The sequence below is a fragment of the Myxocyprinus asiaticus genome, chromosome 46 (genome assembly GCF_019703515.2).
Source record: "Myxocyprinus asiaticus isolate MX2 ecotype Aquarium Trade chromosome 46, UBuf_Myxa_2, whole genome shotgun sequence".
Lineage (NCBI taxonomy): Eukaryota > Metazoa > Chordata > Actinopteri > Cypriniformes > Catostomidae > Myxocyprinus > Myxocyprinus asiaticus.
Window position 1 is genome coordinate 23,547,009 of NC_059389.1, and position 25,170 is coordinate 23,572,178.

Sequence of the window (25,170 nt, forward strand, 5' to 3'; positions counted from 1 at the left end):
GCCAATGGAAATCCAGGTATTAACTTTACAACCAAAATAAATGACATGATAAATAAATCATGACATGATCTGCAGACTACCTTCTCAAACTCCTGGTCTTGTCTGTGCATCAAGGTCTTCCAGTGCTTGAAGAGCTCAGGTTCAGAGTTTTGGATGTCCTTTAGTGTTCCTTCTGTCTGTATGCTGCCATCCTTCATCGCAATGATCTACAAACAAATCAAGGTAGCTGTGAGTAACAGGGTTTTCTTAATAGAGTTAAGAAAAACTGTTTCCTGACCACAAGTGCAGAAGAAAGACTGCAACAAGGCAATTAATTACCGAAGTCAGAGCTAGTGTGAGAAAGTGCGCTTTGTTTATTTCAGATAGAAACAAGGTTGATGGTGACAACAAATTGGCTTGAGAATTCAAATGTGTTCAGATGATCAATTAGTGTATAAAAGTTTAAATGCAAAAGTATGCAGTAATGCGTTATTGTAGTCAGATTACTTTTTAGAGAGCAACACATTACAAGTCTTGCCAAACTACCACTACAATATTTTTCCTTATTAGTATTTTTGTCTTGTTTTCCAGTAAAAATTTGCTTAAATCAAGATTCATTTACATGAGAAGCATATTTGTAAAGTTCTGATATAATTAAATGTGTTTAATGTGTTTCTGAAACCAGTATCTGAACATGTGACATTTCTTGTTTGCCAAAATAAATTGAGAATACTGAACCTGAATGACCTCAACTTGGTTGGATGGGTGTGGTTTGGTCTGCAGAGTGATTACTTTCATTTGCAAATAACAGCCAAATTGGGATTTAATTAGATTTTTCTATAGGCCAGATGGTCTGTTGCTATATTTGATGTAGTAATGAATTGTGTTAGTAGGATTTGCAGATGAAAATGAACAGCGTTGAAAGTGTGAGGGGGCAATACAATTAAATTCATCCCTTAAAACAGACTGTTGTATTGGGCTATAAATAAATTAAATATCTTATAGGTTTCCTCGGAAATCATTTCTGTGTGTTCTTGGGGTGGAGGTGAAGCAATGAATGAACATGAATTATTCATAAGTATGGCTCAGGCTTTGTGAGATTTGACTTGTAAATGTAACTTCTGTTTCTCAGAGTGTGCGCTTGCCTTTTCTCTGTACCTTTCTTATTTAACAGAGAAAAGTCAGAGCATCCGAGCCACTGTATGGTGTCCTGCTTAAAGGGATAGTTCACCCAAAAATGAAAATGTTCTCATCATTTACTCACCCTCATGCCATCCCAGATGTGAATGAATTTCTGTCTTCTGCTGGACAAAAACTAAACTATTTTTAGAAGAATATTTCAGCTCTGTAGGTCCATACAATGCAAGTGAATGGTGGCCAGAACCTTAAGGCTCCAAAAAGCACATAAAGGCAGTATAAAAGTAATCCATATGACTCCAGTGGTTAAATCCATATATTCAGAAGTGATAAGTGTGGGTGAGAAACAGATCAATATTTAAGTCCTTTTTCACTATAAATTCTCCTCCCTGCCCAGTAGGTGGCGATATGCACGAATAATGCAAATTGCCAAAAACAAAAGAAGAAGAATGTGAAAGTTGAGATTTATAGTAAAAAAACAAAACAACAACAACAACAAAAAAAAAAATCCACACACATACCTATCATATCACTTCAGAAGACATGGATTTAACCACTGGAGTCATATGGATTACTTTTATGCTGCCTTTATATGCTTTTTGTTGCTTCAAAGTTCTGGTCACCATTCACTTGCATTGTATAGACCTACAGAGCTAAAATACTCTTCTAAAAATCTTCATTTGTGTTCAGCAGAAGAAAGAAAGTCATACACATCTGGGATGGCATGAGGGTGAGTATATGATTTTCATTTTTGGGTGAACTATCCTTTTAAGAGTTCTTACAGACCTGTTCCCACCAAGTTTTTCTTGGCAAGAAAAACATGCAAAACAAGAGTTTGAAACTAACAAATGCATTTCTACACAGTAAAAATGGTTGGCCAGGTACCTTAAAAATGTACTTATGGTAAAATCTGTGTATGTTTTTTATCAAATAAAAAAGATATTTCATATGACTGAATAAAACTGACTACGATAGTTTACACCAACAAATGTCATATTTTAAGGTCAGAAAGAAATAGGTAACAATGGCACTATTTCACTTTTTTTCAGTGTATAAACACCTAAACAAACACAATGTCTGAAATATTGTACTGCGATTAACTGTTTTATTTGTGTGTGTGTGTGTGTGTGTGTGTGTGTGTGTGTTATTTAGAGGTATTGTTTGAATTGATACCTAAAAAAATCCCCATTTATTCATGTAGGCATCCAAACATTTTTCAGCAAATTGTGACAATTCGCCATTACCCAGTCTGCATGGGGCAGATACTGCAGTTTGTGTGTCACAAGCACCACCGTTCTCTTCTCTTCTCTCAGCAGTTTGAGAATGCCTTCCTGCATCAGGTGATCACTAAGGTGGATATCCAGCGCTGAGAAAGGATCATCCTACAAGAAAAGTTAATAAACAAGCATTTACATTCTACTTGAAGTGTAATCCAAATTTATAAAAATTCCACAAATTCCACACATTATTTTGCTTTCCTTAATAAGGAACGGGAAAATATCTGGAGATATATAAAAAAAATGGTATTAAAATGTTCTAAATTTTTATTAGGGCTGTTGATTTAAAGCATTAATTTAGTGTGATTAATTATTTAAAAAAATAACATAGGGGCAGTCAGTGCACCTCAACAAACCTCAAAAGCAGCGAAGCCACAGAATGAGAGCCGGTCACACAGAATGCGTTTTTAACAGCTGGACGAAGCAGAACAGAATACAGGGATTTGATCCCGTGATTTTAAAAGTTTTAACCACTTTTAATTTGACACAGCATCCTAAAAACATGTTTATGACGCTGAAAACCAGTGAGAGGCTCCAAAAGCATCCGTCTGACGCATATGTACAGTGGCAAGAAAAAGTTTGTGAACCCTTTGGTATTAGCTGGTTTTGGGCATTAATTGCTCATAAAATGTGATCTCATCTTCATCAAAGTCACAAGTATAGACAAACACAATATGCTTAAGCTAACAACACACAAACAGTTATAATCTTTCATGTCTTTATTGAACACATCCCATTAAACATTCACAGTGCTGGGGAAAAAGTTGGTCAACCCTTGGATTTAATAACTGGTCAATCCTCCTTTGGCAGCAATAACCTCAACCAAGCGTTTCCAGTAGCTGCGGATTAGACCTGCACAACATTCAGAAGGAATTTTGACCCATTCTTCCTTACAGAACTGCTTCAGCTCAGCCATATTCTTAGGATGTCTGGTGTGAACGGCTCTCGATTTCACAGCATATCTGTTGGGTTAAGATCTCGGCTCTGACTGGGCCATTCCAAAAAGTGGATTTTCTTTTCTTTTTTTTTCTTTTTTTTAACCGTTCTGTAGTGGATTTACTTTCATGTTTAGGGTCACTGTCCAGCTGCATCACCCAACTTTTACTGAGCTTTAGCTGGCGCACAGCCACGCTGACATTATCCTGTAGAATATCTTGTTAAACTTGGGAATAATTTTTTTCCCTCGATGATGGCAAGCGGTCCAGGCTCTGAAGCAGCAAAGCAGCCCCAAATCATGATGTTTCCTCCACCGTACTTCACCATTGGGATGATGTTTTCATGTTGATATGTGGTGCCCTTTTTACGCCATACGTAGTGCTGTGTGTTCTTCCCAAACAATTCAACCTTAGTTTTATAAGTCCACAAAACATTTTCCCAATAGCGTTGTGGAATGTCAAGGTGGTCTATGGCAAACTTCAGGTACGCAGCAATGTTTTTGTTGGAAAGCAGTGGCTTCCGTCGTGGTGTCATGCCATGGACACCATGCCTGTTAAATGTTATCCATATAGTAGACTCATGCACAAAGATGTTATCTAGTTCCAATGATTACTTCAAGTATTTAGCTGTCACTCTAGGGTTCTTTTTTTACCTCACTGAGCATTCTGCATGTGCCATTTAAGTCATCTTGGCTGGACAGCCACTTCTAGAGAGAGTAGCCACAGTACTAAATCATCTCCATTTATAGATAATTTGTCTAACTGTGAACAGATGAATATCTAAGCTCTTTAAGATAGCTTTGTAACCCTTTCCAGCTTTTTTCAAAGCAACAATTCTTAATTTTAGGTCTTCTGATATCTCTTTTTTGCGAGGCACGGTCCACGTCAGCAGATGCTTCTTGTGAATACTCAAAATGTTTTAGTGCTTTTTATAAGTCAAAGTAGCTCTAACCCACATCTCCAATCTTTTTTCTTTAATTGGATGCCAGGTTTGCCAACTCCTGACTCTAATAAGCTTTTGTTGATGCCATTAGCCTATGGAGTTCACATACTTTTTCCAACCTACACTGTGAATTTTTGAATGATGTATTCAATATGTACAAGAACAATAAAATAATTTGTGTGTTATTAGTTAAAACAGATTGTGTTTGATCATTATTGTAACATAGATGAAGATCAAACCAGATGGGCAGTGGTAGCTCAGTGGTTAAGGCTCTGGGTTACTGATCAGAAGGTCGGGGGTTCAAGCCCCAGCACCGCCAAGATGCCACTGTTGGGCCCTTGAGCAAGGCCCTTGACCCTATCTGCTCCAGGGGCGCCGTATCATGGCTGACCCTGCACTCTGACCCCAGCCTAGCTGGGATATGTGAAAAAGAAGAATTTCACTGTATATGTGCAAATGTATAATGTGTGATGAATAAAGATAAATTATAATTATAGATTTTAAGAAAAATGTATACATAAATGCAGATAATTCCAAAGGGTTGACATACTTTTTCATGCCACTGTAAACAGACAGACAATTCCGCAGATGAAACGCAAGAACGTCCTGTGAGAAAAGGACAGACTGACAAACTCGATTGAAAATGGATTGCTGTCGACTGTAGGCATTTTCAATGATATAGGAATAAATCAAACAATATATTGATTTTTAAAAGCACTTTTTTTGTTGTCTAAACAATGCTTTACAAGTCAGCCAAAATAATGCAATTTATCTCTGAATTATTATAATATTGTATTATATTATTTTAACTATTTATTTATTTTCTAATTAAAAAGGTTTAAAAAAGCAGAAAAAATGTATGCATCCCCTCTGATTCGCTGTAATTGCTTTAATAGACGATGACACCAGCATAGACTGTGGCAGTATGATTCATAGAGAGACAGAGATTGTGAACAGTTCCTATAAAGACATCATACACAGACAGTGCTGTAGCAACTCACCTTACTGCTGTAGAAAGCTTTAGACTTACCAGAAACACCACATTGGTGGTTTGATAAAGCGCTCGAGCCACACTGATGCGCTGCCTCTGGCCTCCAGAAAGAATGATACCCTGGACAGAGGAAAAAATAAGTTACTGGCAAGTTTGTAAAGATAAAATGCGCAATGAGAAAGATATAGTAAGAGCTGAGCCTCACTAAAGTTTGTATGGTGATTGACTATTGTTGACTTCAATGAGGTGAAAGACTGCTGCTTTTAACTGCCAACAATATAACCTGAAAAGCTTTAACTACATGAAACAGCCCTAAATGTGACCTCAATTGAGAACCTGAACCAAAGAGAGTAAAAGAGAATGAGCACTGCCATGAGTGAATGATTAATGTCCTGTGAGGGCAGATATTTAAAGGTGCACTCAGTAATATTTTCCTCAATAAACAATTTTTACTCTTAATGAAATGTATTGTAATTTTTTTTTTTTTTTTTTACTTTCAATCCACAATATTCCTGAGTCCCATGATGCTTTGCTGGCGATGTGGGCAGAACTTCTGGTTAAGCACAAACAATCATTATGTTATGTACTAACGCAGCATTAAAAATTACGGAAACTTGAGAACAACTGATCACAGAATTATAGCGAGGCGATATTGTTCTTCCCCACCTATCTGTTAATGAATATGTGTTTGAGGATGATGGCCAAATATCGCAAATAGAAGCATTTTAGTTATTTTGTTAAGTCTTTATCCATCGATGGAAGAACCTAAGCAGACTAACCTGAAAAGCTATGTAGCCTATTAGCACCTTCACAGCTATAAATTTTGACATGTTTTGAGAACTGTAGATAAATATATTTATTTTAAAGAATATATTGACTCTAGTCAGAACCTGAAGAGTTTGTTGTACCGAGATGATGTACTTACTGCAGATACAGGGGAGGTCTAGACAGCAGGATGCTCGTGTATTACAGGACTCAGGCGATGATACCATCATGCTGCCGTTTTTCTGATAAAATACAATTATTTTGCGGGAGCTGAATGTGTAGTAAGCTCAGTCTAGCTTTATTATTGTTAGTTTACATACTTAATCTCCGTATCTAAATGCTATAACCTACATTAAATGTTTTAGTGTTGACTGAACAAGTGATCCTGTTGATAGACTGAATTTATTGTTCTTAGGAAGGAAATAACGATGTATTAGCAGCCACACATTAAACTGAAAAGAACTACATGCAATACAAATAAACATATTTATTAGGACATACATTATAAACATTGTACTCAAAAGTTCAATGTTCTCTGTACAGCAACTATAAAACAGTATGTATTATTAAAAGCACTAGATGTACAAATACATTTTATTGATACTGAATTAATGTCCACATTGTTTTCCAAATCACCTTTTCCCCTTAAGGGAAGACAAGCACATTCTGCAAAGACACTCAAAAGAAAGTGAATTTCAGGCAGGAAAAATGCAGGAAAGAGGAAAATCATAATACAATTAATTTCAAACGTGATAAAAAAATCTCACTACTGTACATGTCTCTTCTAATAATTATGGTCTTTCACTGTAGAACTATTCATTTAGCATCACAGCATGAAAACAGTTGAAAACATTGTCAGTACTCACAGACAGTTCAGGTAAAACGCTGTTCCTATATATGCCATTTCAAAGGCAAATGCTGAATAGAAATGACCAAACTCTTAAAATGTCTAATGAACTTTCAGCACATGTACACACACACCTGTTAGCACAATAATGCTATCGTTTATGTAATTCATTGTACTATGTTTCTGGACGTCTATCGTAGCTGGACCGTAACGATGAATAATATAAGTAATCCCCGCTCTTGACTTCTTGCCAATAAAGTGAAAGGAGCACACAAACACATTTTTCCAAGATTTTTCAAACAGATGTTCCAAAAGTCAATCCTTCTGTAGGCAGCCGATGGAAGAAGCAGCATCTGGGACAGGAGCGCTGTGCTTTAAGAGTGGTTTCTGATCATAACATTGCTCTTTTAGACAAAACTTTAGTTTCGCTTTATAATTAGGATAACCATTAACTGCACACATTGTCCGGGAAATTTTTAAGACATCTTACAACATTTAAAAAGCAAGAATCTAACTGTATGACACGCAAGCAAGCAGTGACCGGCTACACACAAAATGCCAACCAATCACTTCCGCTAGCCAACCGGAAATTCCTCCCACCTAGCGAAATACAGTGGACTTGCTGAGAATGTTGTGGATACTGGCGTGCAAAGTGTGAATAGTGATTTTCTACAATGGGATCAGTAACTGAAATCTACTGCTTTGAATGATGCTCCATCCACGTCCTTAGGTGTCAGTGTAAGTCCAAGATGACATAAACACAAATATTACTGAGTGCGCCTTTAAAACTCAATATCATACATCATAAGTGAAACAGTACAATATGTAAAATAAAACCAGTCCAGATGGCTAGCAATGAAATGCATCACACTGACCCTCTCGCCGATCTCCGTCTGGTCCCCCTGGGGAAGGATGTCAATATCCGGCTGGAGAGAACATGCTTCAATTACTGCCCTGTACCTGAAAACGACAAAAGAAGCTGAATGGGGACTAAACCACAGCTGGCTGGATGCTTAACACTGTGGTAATCTATCTGTATTACATTTTGAAATATTGATGTTGGAGTAAAATTGTTTGTTAACAATGAATGATTATTTATCAAGAGAATTGTATTAAAGAAGTGTACGGTTTTAATCAGCATTGAAATTACAGACTTACTCTCACAAAGACTTTTGATTTATGACTTTCCTGCTGAATTAAAATATGTGATTTAATCATAATCTTGAACATCCATTTAGGAGATTTCGGTCTTTCCCTCATTCAAGTAGATAGGAGCTGTACTTTTATGCCACTTGTTTACAAGAAAATAGCTGCCTGGGAGCGTTCCAAAGATGGCCGCCAAGTGGACTGACTTGCCTTGAAAGGGACTTTTGGGCAAAGTCACATTACTTTTTTGATGAGCATCAAGGAGTTTATTTGGTAAATGTGTCTCCATCGTAGTTTATGTGCAAGTCTTCTTACCATATAAAAATATGTATCCACCTCTAGCGAGCATATACGGTTTTTTATGCGCATTTTGGAAATTTTAATCGTATCGCAGGTTCTTCCATCCAGCATTTTTTATGCTATATCCCAAAATTTTGCATACAAATACATGGATGGAAAATTAGCTATTGTGCTCTAAGAAGTAATTTGTCATCAAATTGTCCTTTGTCACAGCTGGTTAGGACAAAAACTCAGAATAACATAGAAAAGATACTGTATCTTTCATTACTTGTATCCCGCCTGGTTAGGACACGGGTCATTCAGCCAATCAGAATGGTTTTGATGTCACAACCATGAACATATTTGCTATTCAACTACTTGGTCCGTCCTGATGAATGACAGTGTAAATATAAACTAATACGCAGAAATTAGCCAATCATAACAGAGGATCACTTATACAAAAATGTCTTAAAGGTACAGTCCCAAAAATGGCCCATTTAATTCAAAGAGTCAAAGAAATGGTGGAAAATATTATAAACCTATTCTAACCTAAAATTAGAAGTGGGCTTTGAGAAAATATATTGCTATTAAAGAGTAGAATATGCCCCTTTAACAATCCCTGTGTGCTGACATTGACACTTGCCAGCTGCCGAGGCTCCAGGGAAGGTGAATATCCAACAGATTCTAAGAAGCGTTGACTCACAGACAAGACACTTAGTAAGGGACACATCTGTCTAATGACTGTTACTGCTATTTAAAAAGCTTACAATGACTGCATGACATCAAGAGAGAAAAGTCTTTTGTATTGACTAATGGAAAGAGGGGGTATAAACAATGCACTTTTCTACATCACTAGGGTAACAGGGTGGTGGACACAGGTTAATGTTTACAAAAAGCCTATTAGAGGCAAATGCTGGCTCCAGACAACATATGGCGTCCTAAAAACCCAGCAACCTTAATCCATGGGGCAAAAATGGTGCCGAAAAATGTGTTCATTCATTCAGGTATATAAACCTCTTTCAGGGGATAACAAAAATTTGCCATCCATCCATCCACCCATCCATCTGACCAACAATCTAGCATCCAACCATCCATCCATCCATCCATCTATTCATCTAATCCATCCATCCATCCTTTTTTATGTATATCTGTTCATCCATCCATCCATACATCTGTCCATCCATCCATCCATCCATCCATCCATCAATCAATCTAGTTTCCATCATCCATCCTTTTTTATGTCCATATATTTATCATCCATCTACTGTATGTTCGTCCATCCAACAATACATCTGTCCATCCATTCATCCGCTTAAACAATCCATCCATCCAGCCATCCATCCATCATAGATACTAGCGTGCAAAGGCAAAACGCAACTACTAATTTTGTCAAAACTGATTTTTGACCAAAATTGGGTCTCTTAGACCATGATCCATCCATCCATCCATCCATCCATTCATCCTACAATATAGCATCCATCCATCCTTTTTATGTCCATCTATTCCATCCATCTACTGTATGTTCGTCCATCCATTCATCTGTCTAAAACATCCATCCATCTTTGTCCATCCATCCATCCATCATAGATACTGGCATGCAAAGTCAAAACGCAACTACTCATTTTGTCAAAACTGACTTTTGACCAAAACTGGGTCTCTTAGACCATGGTCTGTCCTGTAACAGACAGTTTTGGCTTAACTCTGCTCATTAACATATTTAATTAGTGCACTGCCATGTGTGTACATTATGTACAAATGATTTGGCTGGATGTTCAAAGAAATCTGTTGCTATTATTCTTAGTTTCATTGCATGTGCTGTAACTGCGTTTTGCCTTTTTAGGGCAGTATACATTTACATATTTAGATTGAGAATGTAAATGAAGATCCGTTACCTTTGCTTTATTAAAGGCATCTCGAATGTGATGTTCTCCGCAAGTGTGGTGTTTAGGAGCCAGGGCTTCTGAGAAGCATATGCCACAGCACCTCTTTTCCTGTCAGAGGGGTTGCCATAACATCAGTGACCTCCTTCACAACACCAATGTTGCTCTTAAATATAAAAGAAAAGCTTTATTTTAACTGACCTACACTAAAAATTATCTTTTTACTGTGTGCTCAAACAGAGTTATGGCCATGTCTTTAGTATTATGTTAAAAAAATAGCCTTTTTGACTACTGTACTTCAGTGAGTTTGTGAATTTTGCAGGTATCGTTTCATAAAAAAAATTATCACTAACAGATAAAATAATTACTTTTCTATAATAATAATAATAATAATAATAATAATTTTTTAATATAAAATCTATATAGAAAAAAAACAGTATTAGGAACAGTGCGCATTATGCAACGATAAACATTCACAGTAGTACGTTGCATGCTTAATTCAACAAGTTAAGTTTTCATCTTGCATTTTTATTGAGTAAAAATAATGAGCCAAGAAAGAGATATATATAAAAAAAATAAAAAAATAGTGTTTGACATTGTTCTGGTTCATTCGCCACACTGGACATGGAACGTCACATTGAGCATACTGCATTGTGCGATGCAGTATTATGTGCAGAATTCTTTGTAAGCTCATTTTAGCAAATGTAGTAGGTCATCTGGGTATTCCATGCATTCAGAAACATTGCATACTGTGCATAGTACACATTCTGCATACTGCTAAAATAGTATTAGTATGGTAGTGTGCTATTCCAAACCAAGGTCTCATGTGGTGTGTGTATGTGTTTGTTTATGTGTGTGTACATACCTGACATCCCACTCTGCAGCTGCATCTGTAGGGCTGGAAACACAAATACATCTTTTAAAAATACTGTCATAAAGCATCATAAACAGACACTTTAATACACATCATGAATAATCTCTCAAGCATTGCCAGTGACCTCAACTACAGAACATTTCTGCAGTGCTTCATATTAAACCTGGAATGCTGCTGCTGATGCCATGTAATAGAAGACTGGAAATAGTGCTGTGCAATCATGCATGGGTCAATCGGTAATGCAGTAGTGCTGACCCAAGTCTGGGTTTAAACTGAGGTGAGTACAGTAAAAAAAGACTCTTAAGCTTTAGACAGGCAGCAAAATATTATACTGGTTAGGCATATCTAACACAAATCCCTTTAGTTTTTGTTGTCTGAACAACAAACAAAAGCATGGAGTACATTTGTGTGTGGTTTCAAATACGATTAAAATCATAATTGAAGATTTGTATTTCATAATTTGGGACGCAACATGTACTGTATGTAACATTCACAATGCACAGTTCAGTTTATTTGTCAGAATTCACTCATTTTCATGCTCTCTTTCCCCATATAATGAACTACACTCAATTGCTATGTAGTGATTGAATAAATGGAATGAATGGGATACAATTTTATCACTTGCAAAATGGCAGTGTGGTCTAAAGATGGGATTTGAAAAACAAATCGAAACAGACTTCAGTGGTAAGATTCTGGAAGAGAAAATCCCATTCATTTTCTCCAATGGATTTTTAACGATAACATAAATCTTTCAAGAAAGGTCTGAGATTGTTAAATGATAATATGCTTTGGTAGAAGCCACAACTGTGATTTTCAATTTTAATAGTTAAATTCCTGGTGAAGAAAAACACCAATCAGAGAAGTCTCTGTTACCATGGGAATGAAAATCCTGGCAAAAGAGTATACTGACCACATACTCCCATGAAACATTGCGAATGATGTAATCGAGTCAATCTCCCTATCCTCATAACTTCATGGGAATACACAGTCTTCTACTTTTGTCTTTTTTCAGATTTTCATAATCTTTTTGCATGAAGTCAAAGTTTGTAATGCACTTAATCTCATAGCTGGCTGGTTTGGTTCATGGCTTGTTTTTTTTTTTATTTTTTTTTTTTATTCCTACCGAGAGAATAAATAGGAAAAAATACTTCCGGAACTAATGCAGCTGAAAAAGAGGGCAGGTGTTGTTGCTCTCTATTGGGTGAAGTATGCACAAAGCCTTAATGGTCTTGTCTTTTAAAAGCACTGGGGCTTTTAAAGTAATGGCGTCCTTCGTTAGACATACTGGACTGGATTTAGATTAATTTTGATTGAAACCACTGAGTTTCATAAAAAGATAACTTAGTAATTTTCTCATTTGTGCTTTGACATGAATGGCTTCTGATTGGCTGCTGTTAAACCTGATAATCAGAGCACAATGTCTTCTTGAAAAAAATTGCCCCCATGTAAAAAAGGTAAAAAAAAAAAAATAAAATAAAAAAAACATTTTATATATATATATATATATATATATTACATTTTCAATGAAGGGAATGAAATGCCAGATGTCTTTTTGAAATTCCTGTAATAATACACCTTGGCTTTGTATTGTATGACATAGTGATTGCCCCCAACAGTAATAAAAAGCTTCTGTCCTTGGATGCCAAATTCAGACCATTGCCAAGAACAAGACACACACTCCTACACACACACACACACACACACACATTCACGTTCACACACAGCAGCCCATTGTGACAGCACATTCTACTTTATTGATGGCCAAGGGGATGATAGTCCATTTTATCATCAGCACCAACTGTCAACTATTTGCAGTAATAGGCTTTGTGATAGACTTCTAGAGAATTTATGTTTGAGCTGCTCCAAAGAGTCTTAATGAGTCACCTTTATGGTAATGTATATAGATAAGAGAGCTGTTCAGAGAAGTAAAAGCATTAACTATAAAACTCTAGCTGCACCTGAAATCGCGTACTGTCAAAGTATTTACTGCTTCTGATGAAGGATGCACTTCTCGGCTGGTAAAAAAGTAAATTTTTTAGGTATGCAGGAGAGCAGTATGAATAGATTCCAGACATACTTCATACGGGAATGTGGGCATTGTCCCATGACCAGAATACAGTTGTGCTCAAAAGTTTGCATACCCTGAAAGAAATTGTGAAATTTTGGCATTGATTTTGAAAATATGACTGATCATGCAAAAAAACTGTCTTTTATTTAAGGACAGTGATCATATGAAGCCATTTATCATCACATAGTTGTTTGGCTCCTTTTTAAATCATAATGATAACAGAAATCACCCAAATGGCCCTGATCAAAAGTTTACATACCCTTGAATGTTTGGCCTTGTTACAGACACACAAGGTGACACACACAGGTTTAAATGGCAATTAAAGGTTAATTTCCCATACCTGTGGCTTTTTAAATTGCAATTAGTGCCTGTGTATAAATAGTCAATGAGTTTGTTAGCTCTCACGTGGATGCACTGAGCAGGCTAGATACTGAGCCATGGGGAGCAGAAAAGAACTGTCAAAAGACCTGCGTAATAAGGTAATGGAACTTTATAAAGATGGAAAAGGATATAAAAAGATATCCAAAGCCTTGAAAATGCCAGTCAGTACTGTTCAATCACTTATTAAGAAGTGGAAAATTCGGGGATCTCCTGATACCAAGCCAAGGTCAGGTAGACCAAGAAAGATTTCAGCCACAACTGCCAGAAGAATTGTTCGGGATATAAAGAAAAACCCACAGGTAACCTCAGGAGAAATACAGGCTGCTCTGGAAAAAGACGGTGTGGTTGTTTCAAGGAGCACAATACGACGATACTTGAACAAAAATGAGCTGCATGGTCGAGTTGTCAGAAAGAAGCCTTTACTACGCCAATGCAACAAAAAGCCCAGTTACAATATGCCTGACAACACCTTGACATGCCTCACAGCTTCTGGCACACTGTAATTTGGAGTGACGAGACCAAAATAAAGCTTTATGGTCACAACCATAAGCACTATGTTTGGAGAGGGGTCAACAAGGCCTATAGTGAAAGCACTGTGAAGCATGGTGGTGGCTCACTGATGTTTTAGGGGGGTGTGAGCTCTAAAGGCATGGGGAATCTTGTGAAAATTGATGCCAAGATGAATGCAGCTTGTTATCAGAAAATACTGGCAGATAATTTGCATTCTTCTGCATGAAAGCTATGCATGGGACGCTCTTGGACTTTCCAGCATGACAATGACCCTAAGCACAAGGCCAAGTTGACCCTCCAGTGGTTACAGCAGAAAAAAGTGAAGGTTCTGGAGTGGCCATCACAGTCTCCTGACCTTAATATCATCTAGCCACTCAGGGGAGATCTCAAATGTGCGGTTCATGCAAGACAACCAAAGACTTTGCATGACCTGGAGGCATTTTGCCACCACCTGCAAGAATTTGGGGCCTCATAGACAACTATTACAAAAGACTGAATGCTGTCATTGATGCTAAAGGGGGCAATACGCAGTATTAAGAACTAAGGGTATGCAGACTTTTGAACAGGGGTCATTTCATTCATTTCGTTTTATGATTGTGCCATTCTGTTATAATCTACAGTTGAATATGAATCCCATAAGAAATAAAAGAAATGTGTTTTGCCTGCTCATGTTTTCTTTAAAAATGGTACATATATTACCAATTCTCCAAGGGTATGCAAACCTTTGAGCACAATTGTATATGATCTGATAACAACAACCACGAAAGTAATCTACTCTGGTTTTGTTAAAAAAACAGCACCATTTAAGCACAAGAAACAACTTTCTTGGTATATATCACTTACAGCTGAGAAGAGCCACTGGACTCGTGGTTCTCCGCTGTTTTTTTTTAAACCAGCATTTGAACTTGAATGCGAATTTGAACATCTCCTCAGCTCTTGTGGGATTTTGGGAAAGTTTAGGTGTCCAGTCATTCCGCACTTCAGAATCTCGCAGGAAACAGTAGGTCATCCGGGTATTTCTCGCATAATATTTTATGAATACTTAGGATTCGGACATACTACTACTGTACATTGGTATACTGTTTTTCGCATACTATATAGTAGGGAATAATTCATAGTTGGACGCAGCTCATGACTGTCTAAAAACCTAGCAAGCTTCCTGGTGAGATAGCTTTCTACCTCAATTTATTTTGCCCAAAATTAGGAATCTTAGAAGTTACCATAATTTCACTAATAACTATCTAAGAAAGTCTTTATGTTGGACTGCAACCAAAATTATTATTTGTTTTACAATATTTGTCCAAAAAAATGCTGTCTAGGTAACAAGTTGATGAAATCATAGCTTAGCCACATGCTAACATTAGAATGATATTTTTTTGAATCACTTGTGTGGTTTACATAAAGAGTACTGGTCATAAGTTTGTTGTACATGAACGCCTCAGATCAGTTACTAATGAGGTTTTATTTCAGTCAGAATGCTGAAGCTCCCCGTATACTGTAGACAGTAGTAATCAGCAGCGTTCGAAAAGCTACTTTGAAACTGAAGCTTCCCAAGCTACAAGCTACTCAGTAGTTAAACTAGCCATCCATCCAATAGTTAAACTACAGCCAAACTACTCTTATAAAATGGTAGTAAGCTACACTACAAGTTACTAACAAAAATAAGCCATCAACAATAAAGCTATTTAAATATAAAAATGTATTTTTAAATATATAACAATCAGAGAATTGTATTAATACTGCAATCTTGCAGAATTCAATAATATTATCTGAAGTAAGCTTAAGTACGTAATTTCTGTGCCACTAGCACCACTAAACAGAATTGAAAAAAATAAACATTGTTTTCAAAACAGCTTTCTGAATACATTCCTCCCCCCCCCAACTTCAGCTTTAATAAGGGAAACAATCTCTTTAAAAATTAACCATGGTATTTGTAGTGAAAGCATTAAAACAAAATGAACAATGGTTGCTACAGTCATGGTTACTACAATATTACTATAGTAATACCATGATGCCAATAAAAGTATAGTTACTACAGTCATAGTCTCAGACGGCACACGCATTTGATGGAAATTCCGTGAGTTTACGCACACAGGACGTTTAATTAGTCTGCCTGGAAGCCGAGTTGTGTCCACAACCAGGGCCGTTTCTGACCATTTTAGTGCCCTAGGCGAGATCGCAATTGTCGGATGGTGGTTGGGGTGGCTGGGGGGTTGTGGGATGCAGACACGGTGGGGTATTGGCACGGCATAGGGGTGGGGCAAGATTGGCACTGGTGCTCCAGACAGCCGGAGCGGGAGAAGGGCACAGAGTTTGGGGGCGGCTTGCGATTTGGCACCCCAAGCTGGTGGCAAACTAGGCGGTTGCCTATGCCATAGTCATAGGTCTGTCTATGCAAGTCTACTAAAGTCATGGCTACTACAATACTGTTTTTAATTCAACAAAAGGAAAAAATATAACAGTGTGTGGATCTACTCCTCAAGTTTTACCACGATATCAAAACCATGGTTAATTTTCATTAAGCTTAAACAAATAGGGTGACAACATTTATTTAAACATAAGTTTATGCTTAATCGGCATTAATAAAACAATAACACCCTATTTTAGATACCTCTATTGAAATGCAGTGATACACAGCAGCATTCAACTAAATATTTCGCTTCTGAAAAAGATCTCATAGTCCATTTAAGGCAGTGTGAAGCTCAAGTGAAAAAGTGAATCATTTACTGTAAATGAACTAGTTCATTTACATTAATCTTTCGCAAGACCCAACTCACTAAAATGAATTGGAGTTCCCAATGCCAAAAATAAGGAAATCGTTTATTTTAACCTGTTTATTTACACAAACTGTCCTTAAGAACTGATTCACTTAAATTATTTGAATTCCCCAGCATCTAGATGAGAGAGTGGGGATAATTTAGGTAAAGTAATTCGACTCCATTGCTGCGTTCGTAATACCTTGTGACAAAGGTAGTGTTTTAAGATGCTACAGTGCTACTAGTTGGAAAATGTAGCTTATTACTGGAAAAGCTACACTATTGGGAAAATAGCTGAGCTACGTCATGCTGATGAAAAATGTAGTGAAGTTAGTAGCGTTGCTACTTTTATTTAACTACTCCCTAACACTGGTCATCAGATCTGTTCCAAAACCTATTGAGCTGCCTCGCTGCCTACTACCTTCATAGACAGCTTCATTCAAAGGCAGTGTCCTAACCAATAAGTGACTCATTTAAAACTCTCTTCACTTGAAGCACACAAGATACTCAACTAAGGCTCAGCTGATTCAAATATTAGCATGTTGCTGAGCTAATGACTTCATATTCTAATAAGCACTGATTAAACTAGTATACCTTGACTCTTTTTGCCATCTTGGATTTTTTTCCGTTCCAGCAATGCATGTAAAGCTACCATACTGACAGATATACTTAACTCTTATTCTATTTTTATTAGGGGAGTCAATCTATTACAATTTTTTATCGAATTAGCTACATGACATTCTCACAAGATTCACATTTGCTGTTACTGAGGTTGAGGTACGGGTTAGGATTTAGAATAGAGTTAGGGTTTAGGGTAAGGGTCGGGGCAGGTTAGGTTTAGGAGTAAGGTAAACAATCTAACTACAGATGTAATTAAATGCAGGTATTTTAAACGCAAGTACAATTAAACAACACATATGACATAATAAGTACATTGTATCAAATGCTTTAGTACACAATAAGCCTACAGTCGACCTCAATCCAGTTCATTATTCTGTTCTGTTTTTACAGGGAGTGTTCTTGCGCTATTTTTAATTTTGCTCTATGTACATATAAATCAGACAGATGCTTTTGGTGCAACTTACTGGTTTCAGTATAATAAACACCTCATTTTTAGGATGTTATATCAAGTTAAAAGTAATTGAAACTTTAAAAATTGTGTCTTGAGATCCCTGCATTCTATTGTGCTTCATCTAGCTGTCAAGAACAGGTCCTATATGACTGGCTCTCTTTCTGTGGCTGCACTGCTTGTAAGTCTTAATGAGGCACGCTGACTGCCCCCTGTTGACGTGGCTCATAAAAACGCTAAATTACATGTACTTCAAGCTTAAATTGCTCCGGTGGTACTAAAAATATTTACTTTTATTACGGAATTTACGTACAGGTCAGGATGCAAGATTAATTGCATTAAAGTTTTTAACACATTATTTTTTATATAATTAAATCACACTTATTTAACACGTGAAATCAACAGCCCTAATTTTTCATATTGTTGTTGTCAGTGTAAAATGCGCATATATTGAGCATGGCTATGTGGAAATAAACAGACCAACAGAACAAAGCTGGGGAATTAAAGCCAACAAACCACAATGAAGATGATCAGCACTGCACAGCATGACAGCACATAAGCACACACAAACCCTTTATCACACTCAATAAGGGAACATAATAAGTAATGGCTGTACTCTCTGAAGGAGGCACTAAATGTTTATCTGTTTTCATGTTTATCCCTTTGAAAGAACTGAGCACCTACCTTTCATTTCCCTCTGCATCCATGGGCAGTCTGCAAAACAATAAACAGCAAAACAATTACTCAAACGTGAAGCAACATTAACATGACAATGATGTTGACATGCATAGATTCTGATAAGCTGTGCTGAGAAATAGCTGCTATCACAAAGGCATTATCAAGGATATTGATAATCTCTGAACTTGAAATAAACATGAAGGCATTATTTGCATCTTTTACCCTCTATATGTCCTCAAAAGTGGAAAAGAACCATAAAGTTCTGCAGCACACCTAAAACTGCAATACAGTTTACATTGTTCTGCATTGGCTTTGTAGTTAAGCTATAGGACTCAACTTGTTAATTTACAGTAGATTGATGTGGACATGCTTAATCGGGCTGCAATCTTTACCATTTCCCCTCACAACTGGATTTCTTCATAAAGTAAAGGTAGGAAATGCTCAGTGCTTTAAAAAAAGATTTTTGCAGCTTTTTCAATTTAATTAAAATGAACTAAAGCAACACAATTCTAGAACATTTTGTCACAACTTGCGTTCTATCCATTTAAATTTGTAAAAAGGAAGATTACTTAATCCATTTGTCACTCATGAAATTGATTGCTTGCTTTGTTGAGCAATTGCTGTGCTAACCGTAGCATAGTTACTAAACTACACTCTGTAGTGCTTCCAACCGCGACATATTTAGCATGCTAACATTCCCTTTCACTAGTTAGCACATAACGAAATAAAGAGATTTATCTGAGCTATACATTAACATGTCTAATTTTGTTGGGTTTACCCATTTCAACTAGGTTGTTCCTACACAAAGTGTTTGTGTTGAGATTACGCTGTAATTTTAAGTTGAGAAAACTCATTTCAGGCATGTGGAACCATTGTTCATGATTGAATCAATTTCAGCCAAAGAGCAATTTTTTTTTTTTTTTTTTTTTTGAGTGTGGGTCTGTTTAAATTGCCATTCCATGTGAAGGACAACCGTAGAAAGCAGATGGCACATGCGGTTCCAGGAAAGTGATTTTCAGACACCGTACTGAGAGACGTAATTAGCCACAGTGAGCTATTACAAAATGATTGACACTGTGATTAAAACCACAGCAGAGCATTTTTGGAGGTGCTAAGCTAAACCTCCAAGGAGACTTTCTGTAAGCAACTACAGTATAATAAAGCAGACAAATAAAACAGAACTCGATTTAAATTTTTTACATTTTTTTTTCATTTTACAAACCTAAATGCTACAAAATTATTTTGTATTAATTGATTATCATTTAGTAAAAATGTCTTTATTATTAGCTTATAAGGTATTGAACCGTTTACAACGTTCATGCTTGTGATCCCTTTAGAGTCTAATATATTATATAGTGAGAGTAAATGATAACAGCAAATATTGTGCAATTCACAATGCAATGTATGCGTTGCTTTCTCAGCGTTGCAGCAAGGGATGCTATAGCGGGCATTAGCTTAAAATCTTTTTCTGCTATTCTATCTTTTAGGTCAACAGTTTGAAGACAATCTTGTAAGGTAAGTTAAAGTCGACAACATGTTTAATAGGACAAATCCCTTGCAATGCGTTGGCCAAGTATTCGAGTAATGTACGTAAAATATTCCTGCCTTAACTTTCATCATGTCCTCCTTGTTGTATTGTAAATTTGTGTTTAGAACATGTAACGTTGACATTAGAAGCTGTGAGAGTCATTTATGTGGGCAGATAACATTTGTCTGATAATTGATTGAGATAAAAGGGAGGTTGATACTGTCGGCGCCTTGGCTTGGGCGTATCTTACAAACTTAAATTGTGCAATCTTGTATGGTTAGCCGAACTGACTTTTAATTATGTGCAGGATAGAATTAAATGCTTACTAGTTAAAATGCAATTTTTTGATTCAAGTTATTAAGTTTGCACTAGTACAAATGTTAACTCTTGATATAAAAATGTCATTACTTGCAGAAATACCCATTCTTGATATCAAAAATGGAATTTCAACTAGTAAAAAACATCTGAAAATTGAAGTCTCAAATCCATTTTCAGAAATCTAACATGTTGAAATACATTTACAAATATCAATGATATACAAATGAGCATTTTTACTACTTGTTATTCAATTGTTGATATCAGGAATGGATATTTGTACTAGTAACAAAGTAATTATTGATATGAAAAAATATTGCTTTTAGTAAGTACATAGATTGTGAAATTACAACTAGTAAGAAATAAATTATAGATACAGTATCTGTAATTGTGTTTTGGACAGGAGTCAATGACAGATCATTGTGAAATTCTACTAGTAAAAGTGCAGTTACAGAAGAATTACAGCTTTCACAAGTTTAAAATCCATTTTTTGATATCAAAAATCGGTATTTCCATGAGTAATTATGTCATTTTTTATAGAAAGAATATATATATATTTTTACTAGTAGTATTTCCATTACAGATATCAAGAATTAGCATGATATCTATAATTCGTATCCTGCACATAATAAAATGTCGAAAGGGCTTACGATAAATCTTGTATTCTTATTTTCATTTTCAAAACATTTAAAATAATAATAATAATAATAATAATAATAATAATAATAATTAGCTTGAAAGGTATTACTTTAAATGGTTAATGTTTGCAATCCCTTTAAAGCAAAATATTTATTTGAGTAACTATGGCTGGGTTTCCCCAAGCACTAAGTAGAATGTTAGTAGCACTTAAGTAGTACTTAATCTCTGTGACACGTTTCCCAAATACATTATTATCTAAGTAGTTTGTAAAAACGCTCGTAAATTAACGAGAGCTTTGAACCACTCTTAAGTCCATTAAGTGCAACTTAAATGTATCTTTCTCGCATCTTTCACAGTTTATCAGAGACAAAGGGACATTGAATAAATTATATTATACCCCCCCTAAACCTCACTCCCATCCAGGTCATGGCACCACTGTAGCCAGTCCTACTCAACCCACTCTGAGCGGGATTCGAACCGGCGTCTCCGGCATGGGAGGCAACGTGCTAACGAGGGGGCTAAATACTACAGCCTCTAGCATCAGGCGCTAGTGCGCCTCTTGAGGCCAGGGGAGTGAGGTTTATCAGAGATCATTTATAAATGTTTGTTCCTACATTATTAATACATTAAAAAGCTACATATAAATAGTATGTTATTTGTTTCTATTCACTTTAGCAAATGATTTATTATTGTTTAATAATTTCATATATAGGCAGTTTGATAATGTTTTTTTATCCTTAGTAAACAACTTGTTAATCATACCTAACTGATGTATTTTAGTTGATGCAAACCAGTGGTAAAGAAGTGTTTATGAGAGCATTAAGAAAGCATAAATTCATATTTAATAAAGATATTAAATATGTAATGAATTGGATACACATTTCTGCTTAATGTGTATATTAATGTTTTAGGAACACTTACTATTAAATCAATGAATGCTTAATAAAGTTCGTAATAAAGCACTTACTAATGGCTAGCTAAGCATTTGCCATGACCTAATCTAAAGTGAGAACTATATATGCCTAATTAAACATTTATTAACCTGGTTCAACAGTAAGTATGGCCAGCTGGCCCAGAGCCAGTGTGAGAGTTTCGCCGTTTCGGGAGTGTTTTGAATCACTAAATCTTTTGTTGATCTTGTAAATTTCTAGTGTCCTAGTCTGATTATTAAACCACAGCAGCCTGCAATATAATTTAATAAAAAAAAAACAGTTCTCTCGTGTTGTATGCTTCAAAGTGATGTGTGAAGGTCATACAATATGACTTCTGTAATCTGTGTATAAGATTACAGAGAGTGAAATGCTCATTAAATGTGAAGTGTGCAGCACATTCCAGACTATTCATTTAATGAAACTGCTGCCTCTTAAGGTATAACAATCAAACGACCACGTAGCGAACTGCTTATCCAGAAGTGTGAAACTTCTGTCAAACAGACACAGAAACTGACAGAGTGATCCATCAAAATAAAAGTTCGGTTTAAATGGACGCACGAAATTGTAGAAATTATGTTAAAAAATATATTACTACTGCATAGTAAAAATTTAATATTCATTTTATTAATAATAATAATACTTATTATTTGTATTATTACTATTATTATTATTATTATTAATACTATTATTTCAAGAATAATTATATTTTAGCAAATTTCACAAGCAAGTGTACTGTTGTACTGAATGTACTGTAAGTTTTTAATTTATTCTGTAATTCTCTGTTGTGCTCACGTTATTTGACAAAAAAAAGATGTTATTGAAGCATATTATTTGATAAAATAATTTTATTTGATGAACTCTTTATAAATTCATTTGATTAGTCATATTTGTGCCAGCAACTCTAAGCAGTTGATATGCCATTGGAGTCGGGGCCCCATCCAGTGCCCCAACACTGCCTGCCCGTTGCACACGGCACCCCAGCCCGAGTTCGAGGCGTCCGTCGTGACCACGATGCACCTTGAGACCTGCTCTATGGGAACACTTGCCTGTAGAAATGCCAGGTCCGACCAAGGGCTGAAAGTCTGATGGCACTGTGGTGCCATGCCCACCTCGGGACTCGAGTCTGTAGCCAGTGCTGAAGCGGTCTCATATGCATCAACCCGAGGGGGAGAACCGCCGCCGAGGATGCCATATGCCCCAGGAGCCTCTGAAACTGTTTCTCTTGCACCACTACCTTCTGCCTGAAGGTCTTCAGGCAGGTCAGAACTGACTGAGCATGTTCGGTCGTAAGACATGCCCTGAGAGCAACCGAGTCCAACTCCATACTGAGAAAAGAGATGCTCTGCACAGGGGAGAGCTTGCTCTTCTCCCAGTTGTCCTGAAGCCCAAGTCGGTTTATTGCACACAATATATCTCGCGAGTGAGCTAGGATTAGCCAGTCATTGAGATAATTGAGAATGTGTATGCCCTTTTCCCTTAGCGGGGCCAGGGCAGCCTCTGCGACTTTGGTAAAGACACGAGGGGACAGGGACAGACTGAAAGGGAGGACCTTGTACTGGTATGCTCGTCCCTTGAAAGCAAACCGAAGAAAGGGTCTGTGTCGAGGAAGGATCGATATGTGAAAGTACGCATCCTTCAGATCGATGGCCGTGAACCAATACTGATGTCGTACTGACGCCAGGATGTGCGTCTGCATTAACATCCTGAACGGAAGTCTGTGTAAGGCCTTGTTCAGGGCACGCAGGTCCAAGACCCTCCCCCTCTCTTGGGCACGATAAAATAAGGGCTTTTGAAGCCCTTGCGCAACTTGGCTACAGGGACAGGCTCTATTGCTCCCTTCACCAGAAGGGTGGCAACTTCCGCCCGATGGACAGAGGCACCCTCGCCCTGCACTGTAGTGGAGAACACGCCACTGAACCAGGGCAGGCGTCTGGTGAACTGGATCACGTAGCCGAGGCGAATCGTCCTGATGAGCCACCGTGAGGGGGTGGAGAGCTCTAACCAGCCTCCGTGCCTCCGTGACAGCGGCACCAGGGGGACAACTGGACTTACCGTGCCCAGGCAGGGTGGTTCACGGGCAGAGCAGGCGCCCTACCTAGAAGACAGCCAAGGGGGGACGTGCTGCTCTGCAAGCCCACAACGGTGACCGGTGACTGGGGTGGGCGAGTGGCCCCAGTGACCAGCACACTTACCTGTTCACCGGCTGTCTCTCGACAGAGAACGAGGGAACGGGAAGTACTCGCATTCGCCTGATTGACCGGAAAGACTTCCAGCGCCTGGCCGTTGTGAGTGCGCTGGCCCAGGGAATGAGGAAACTGCTCTTTTATTGACCATGTGGGTGCCGAGGCCCAGAGGGCATTCGGCGATGTCATACTCAACACACGCTGGCCCAGGGGTGATGGTGGGGCTGGAGAGATGTCCCGGGCCAGACCGGTCAGGAGCAGTCGCCTCATCCCTGGGCGGGCCTTGTCAGGACCGCCTTGAAGCCTGTCTGGGGTTCTTGGGGGCCGACTGACGGGCAGGTGGAGCCGACTTCCCGTGGGGGGATCTTTTTCTCTGAGGCCTGCTTGTGGGCTCCGATGGTACAGCAGCCGGGGCCAGCACCGCAGGGGAACGACTCTGGTGAGAAGCAGACGGGGTGCAGGACCTTGGTGGCCTGAAGGTGGCCAGGTCATGCCGTGGCTGGATGTGTTTAATTGCCTTGGACTGCTTTCTCACCATCGAGAACTGATGGGCGAAATCCTCAATGGTGTCGCCAAAAAGCCCACCTTGGGAGATGGGCGCATCAAGCGAGTGGACTTTCTCGACGTCACACATCTCCACTAGGTTGAGCCACAGGTGCCACTATTGGACCACAAGCGTGGACATCGTCCGCCCCAGGGTGCGCGCCATGACCTTTGTCGCATGTAAGGCGAGGTCAGTCGGTCCTATCCTCATGCAGGTCTTTTAGCACCTTGGCGTGGTGGACCTGCAGGATGACCATGGCGTGCAGGGCGGAAGCGGCCTGACCCCCGGCCTTGTAAGCCTTCATCATTAAAGAAGAAGAGAACTTACAGGCCTTGGAAGGGAGCCTTGGTCGGTCGCGCCAGGCGGCTGCGCCCTGCGGGCATAAATGCACCGCTATGGCGCACTCTACCTGGGAAAGCTCGACATATCCCTTAGCTGCTCTGCTGTCGAGGGTAGTCAGAGTGGACGAGCCCGTGAAGCGTGTACAGGCAGTAAAAGGTGCCTTCCATGACTT

At 38.1% G+C, this 25,170-nt stretch overlaps 1 protein-coding gene across 2 annotated transcripts in view; it reads right to left on the bottom strand.

The window, feature by feature from the left end:
• LOC127436184 (ATP-binding cassette sub-family C member 8-like) overlaps positions 1-25,170 on the bottom strand; it is a 98,317-nt gene that overhangs the window by 26,899 nt on the left and 46,248 nt on the right. For both annotated transcript variants that reach the window (XM_051690186.1, XM_051690185.1), the window contains exons 17-23: positions 18,522-18,551; positions 11,045-11,077; positions 10,192-10,290; positions 7,750-7,834; positions 5,302-5,382; positions 2,361-2,498; positions 81-206 (exon numbers count right to left, since the gene is read on the bottom strand). In XM_051690186.1, the coding sequence (XP_051546146.1) occupies positions 81-206; positions 2,361-2,498; positions 5,302-5,382; positions 7,750-7,834; positions 10,192-10,290; positions 11,045-11,077; positions 18,522-18,551 (592 nt within the window). The remainder of the gene's footprint in view (positions 1-80; positions 207-2,360; positions 2,499-5,301; positions 5,383-7,749; positions 7,835-10,191; positions 10,291-11,044; positions 11,078-18,521; positions 18,552-25,170) is intronic.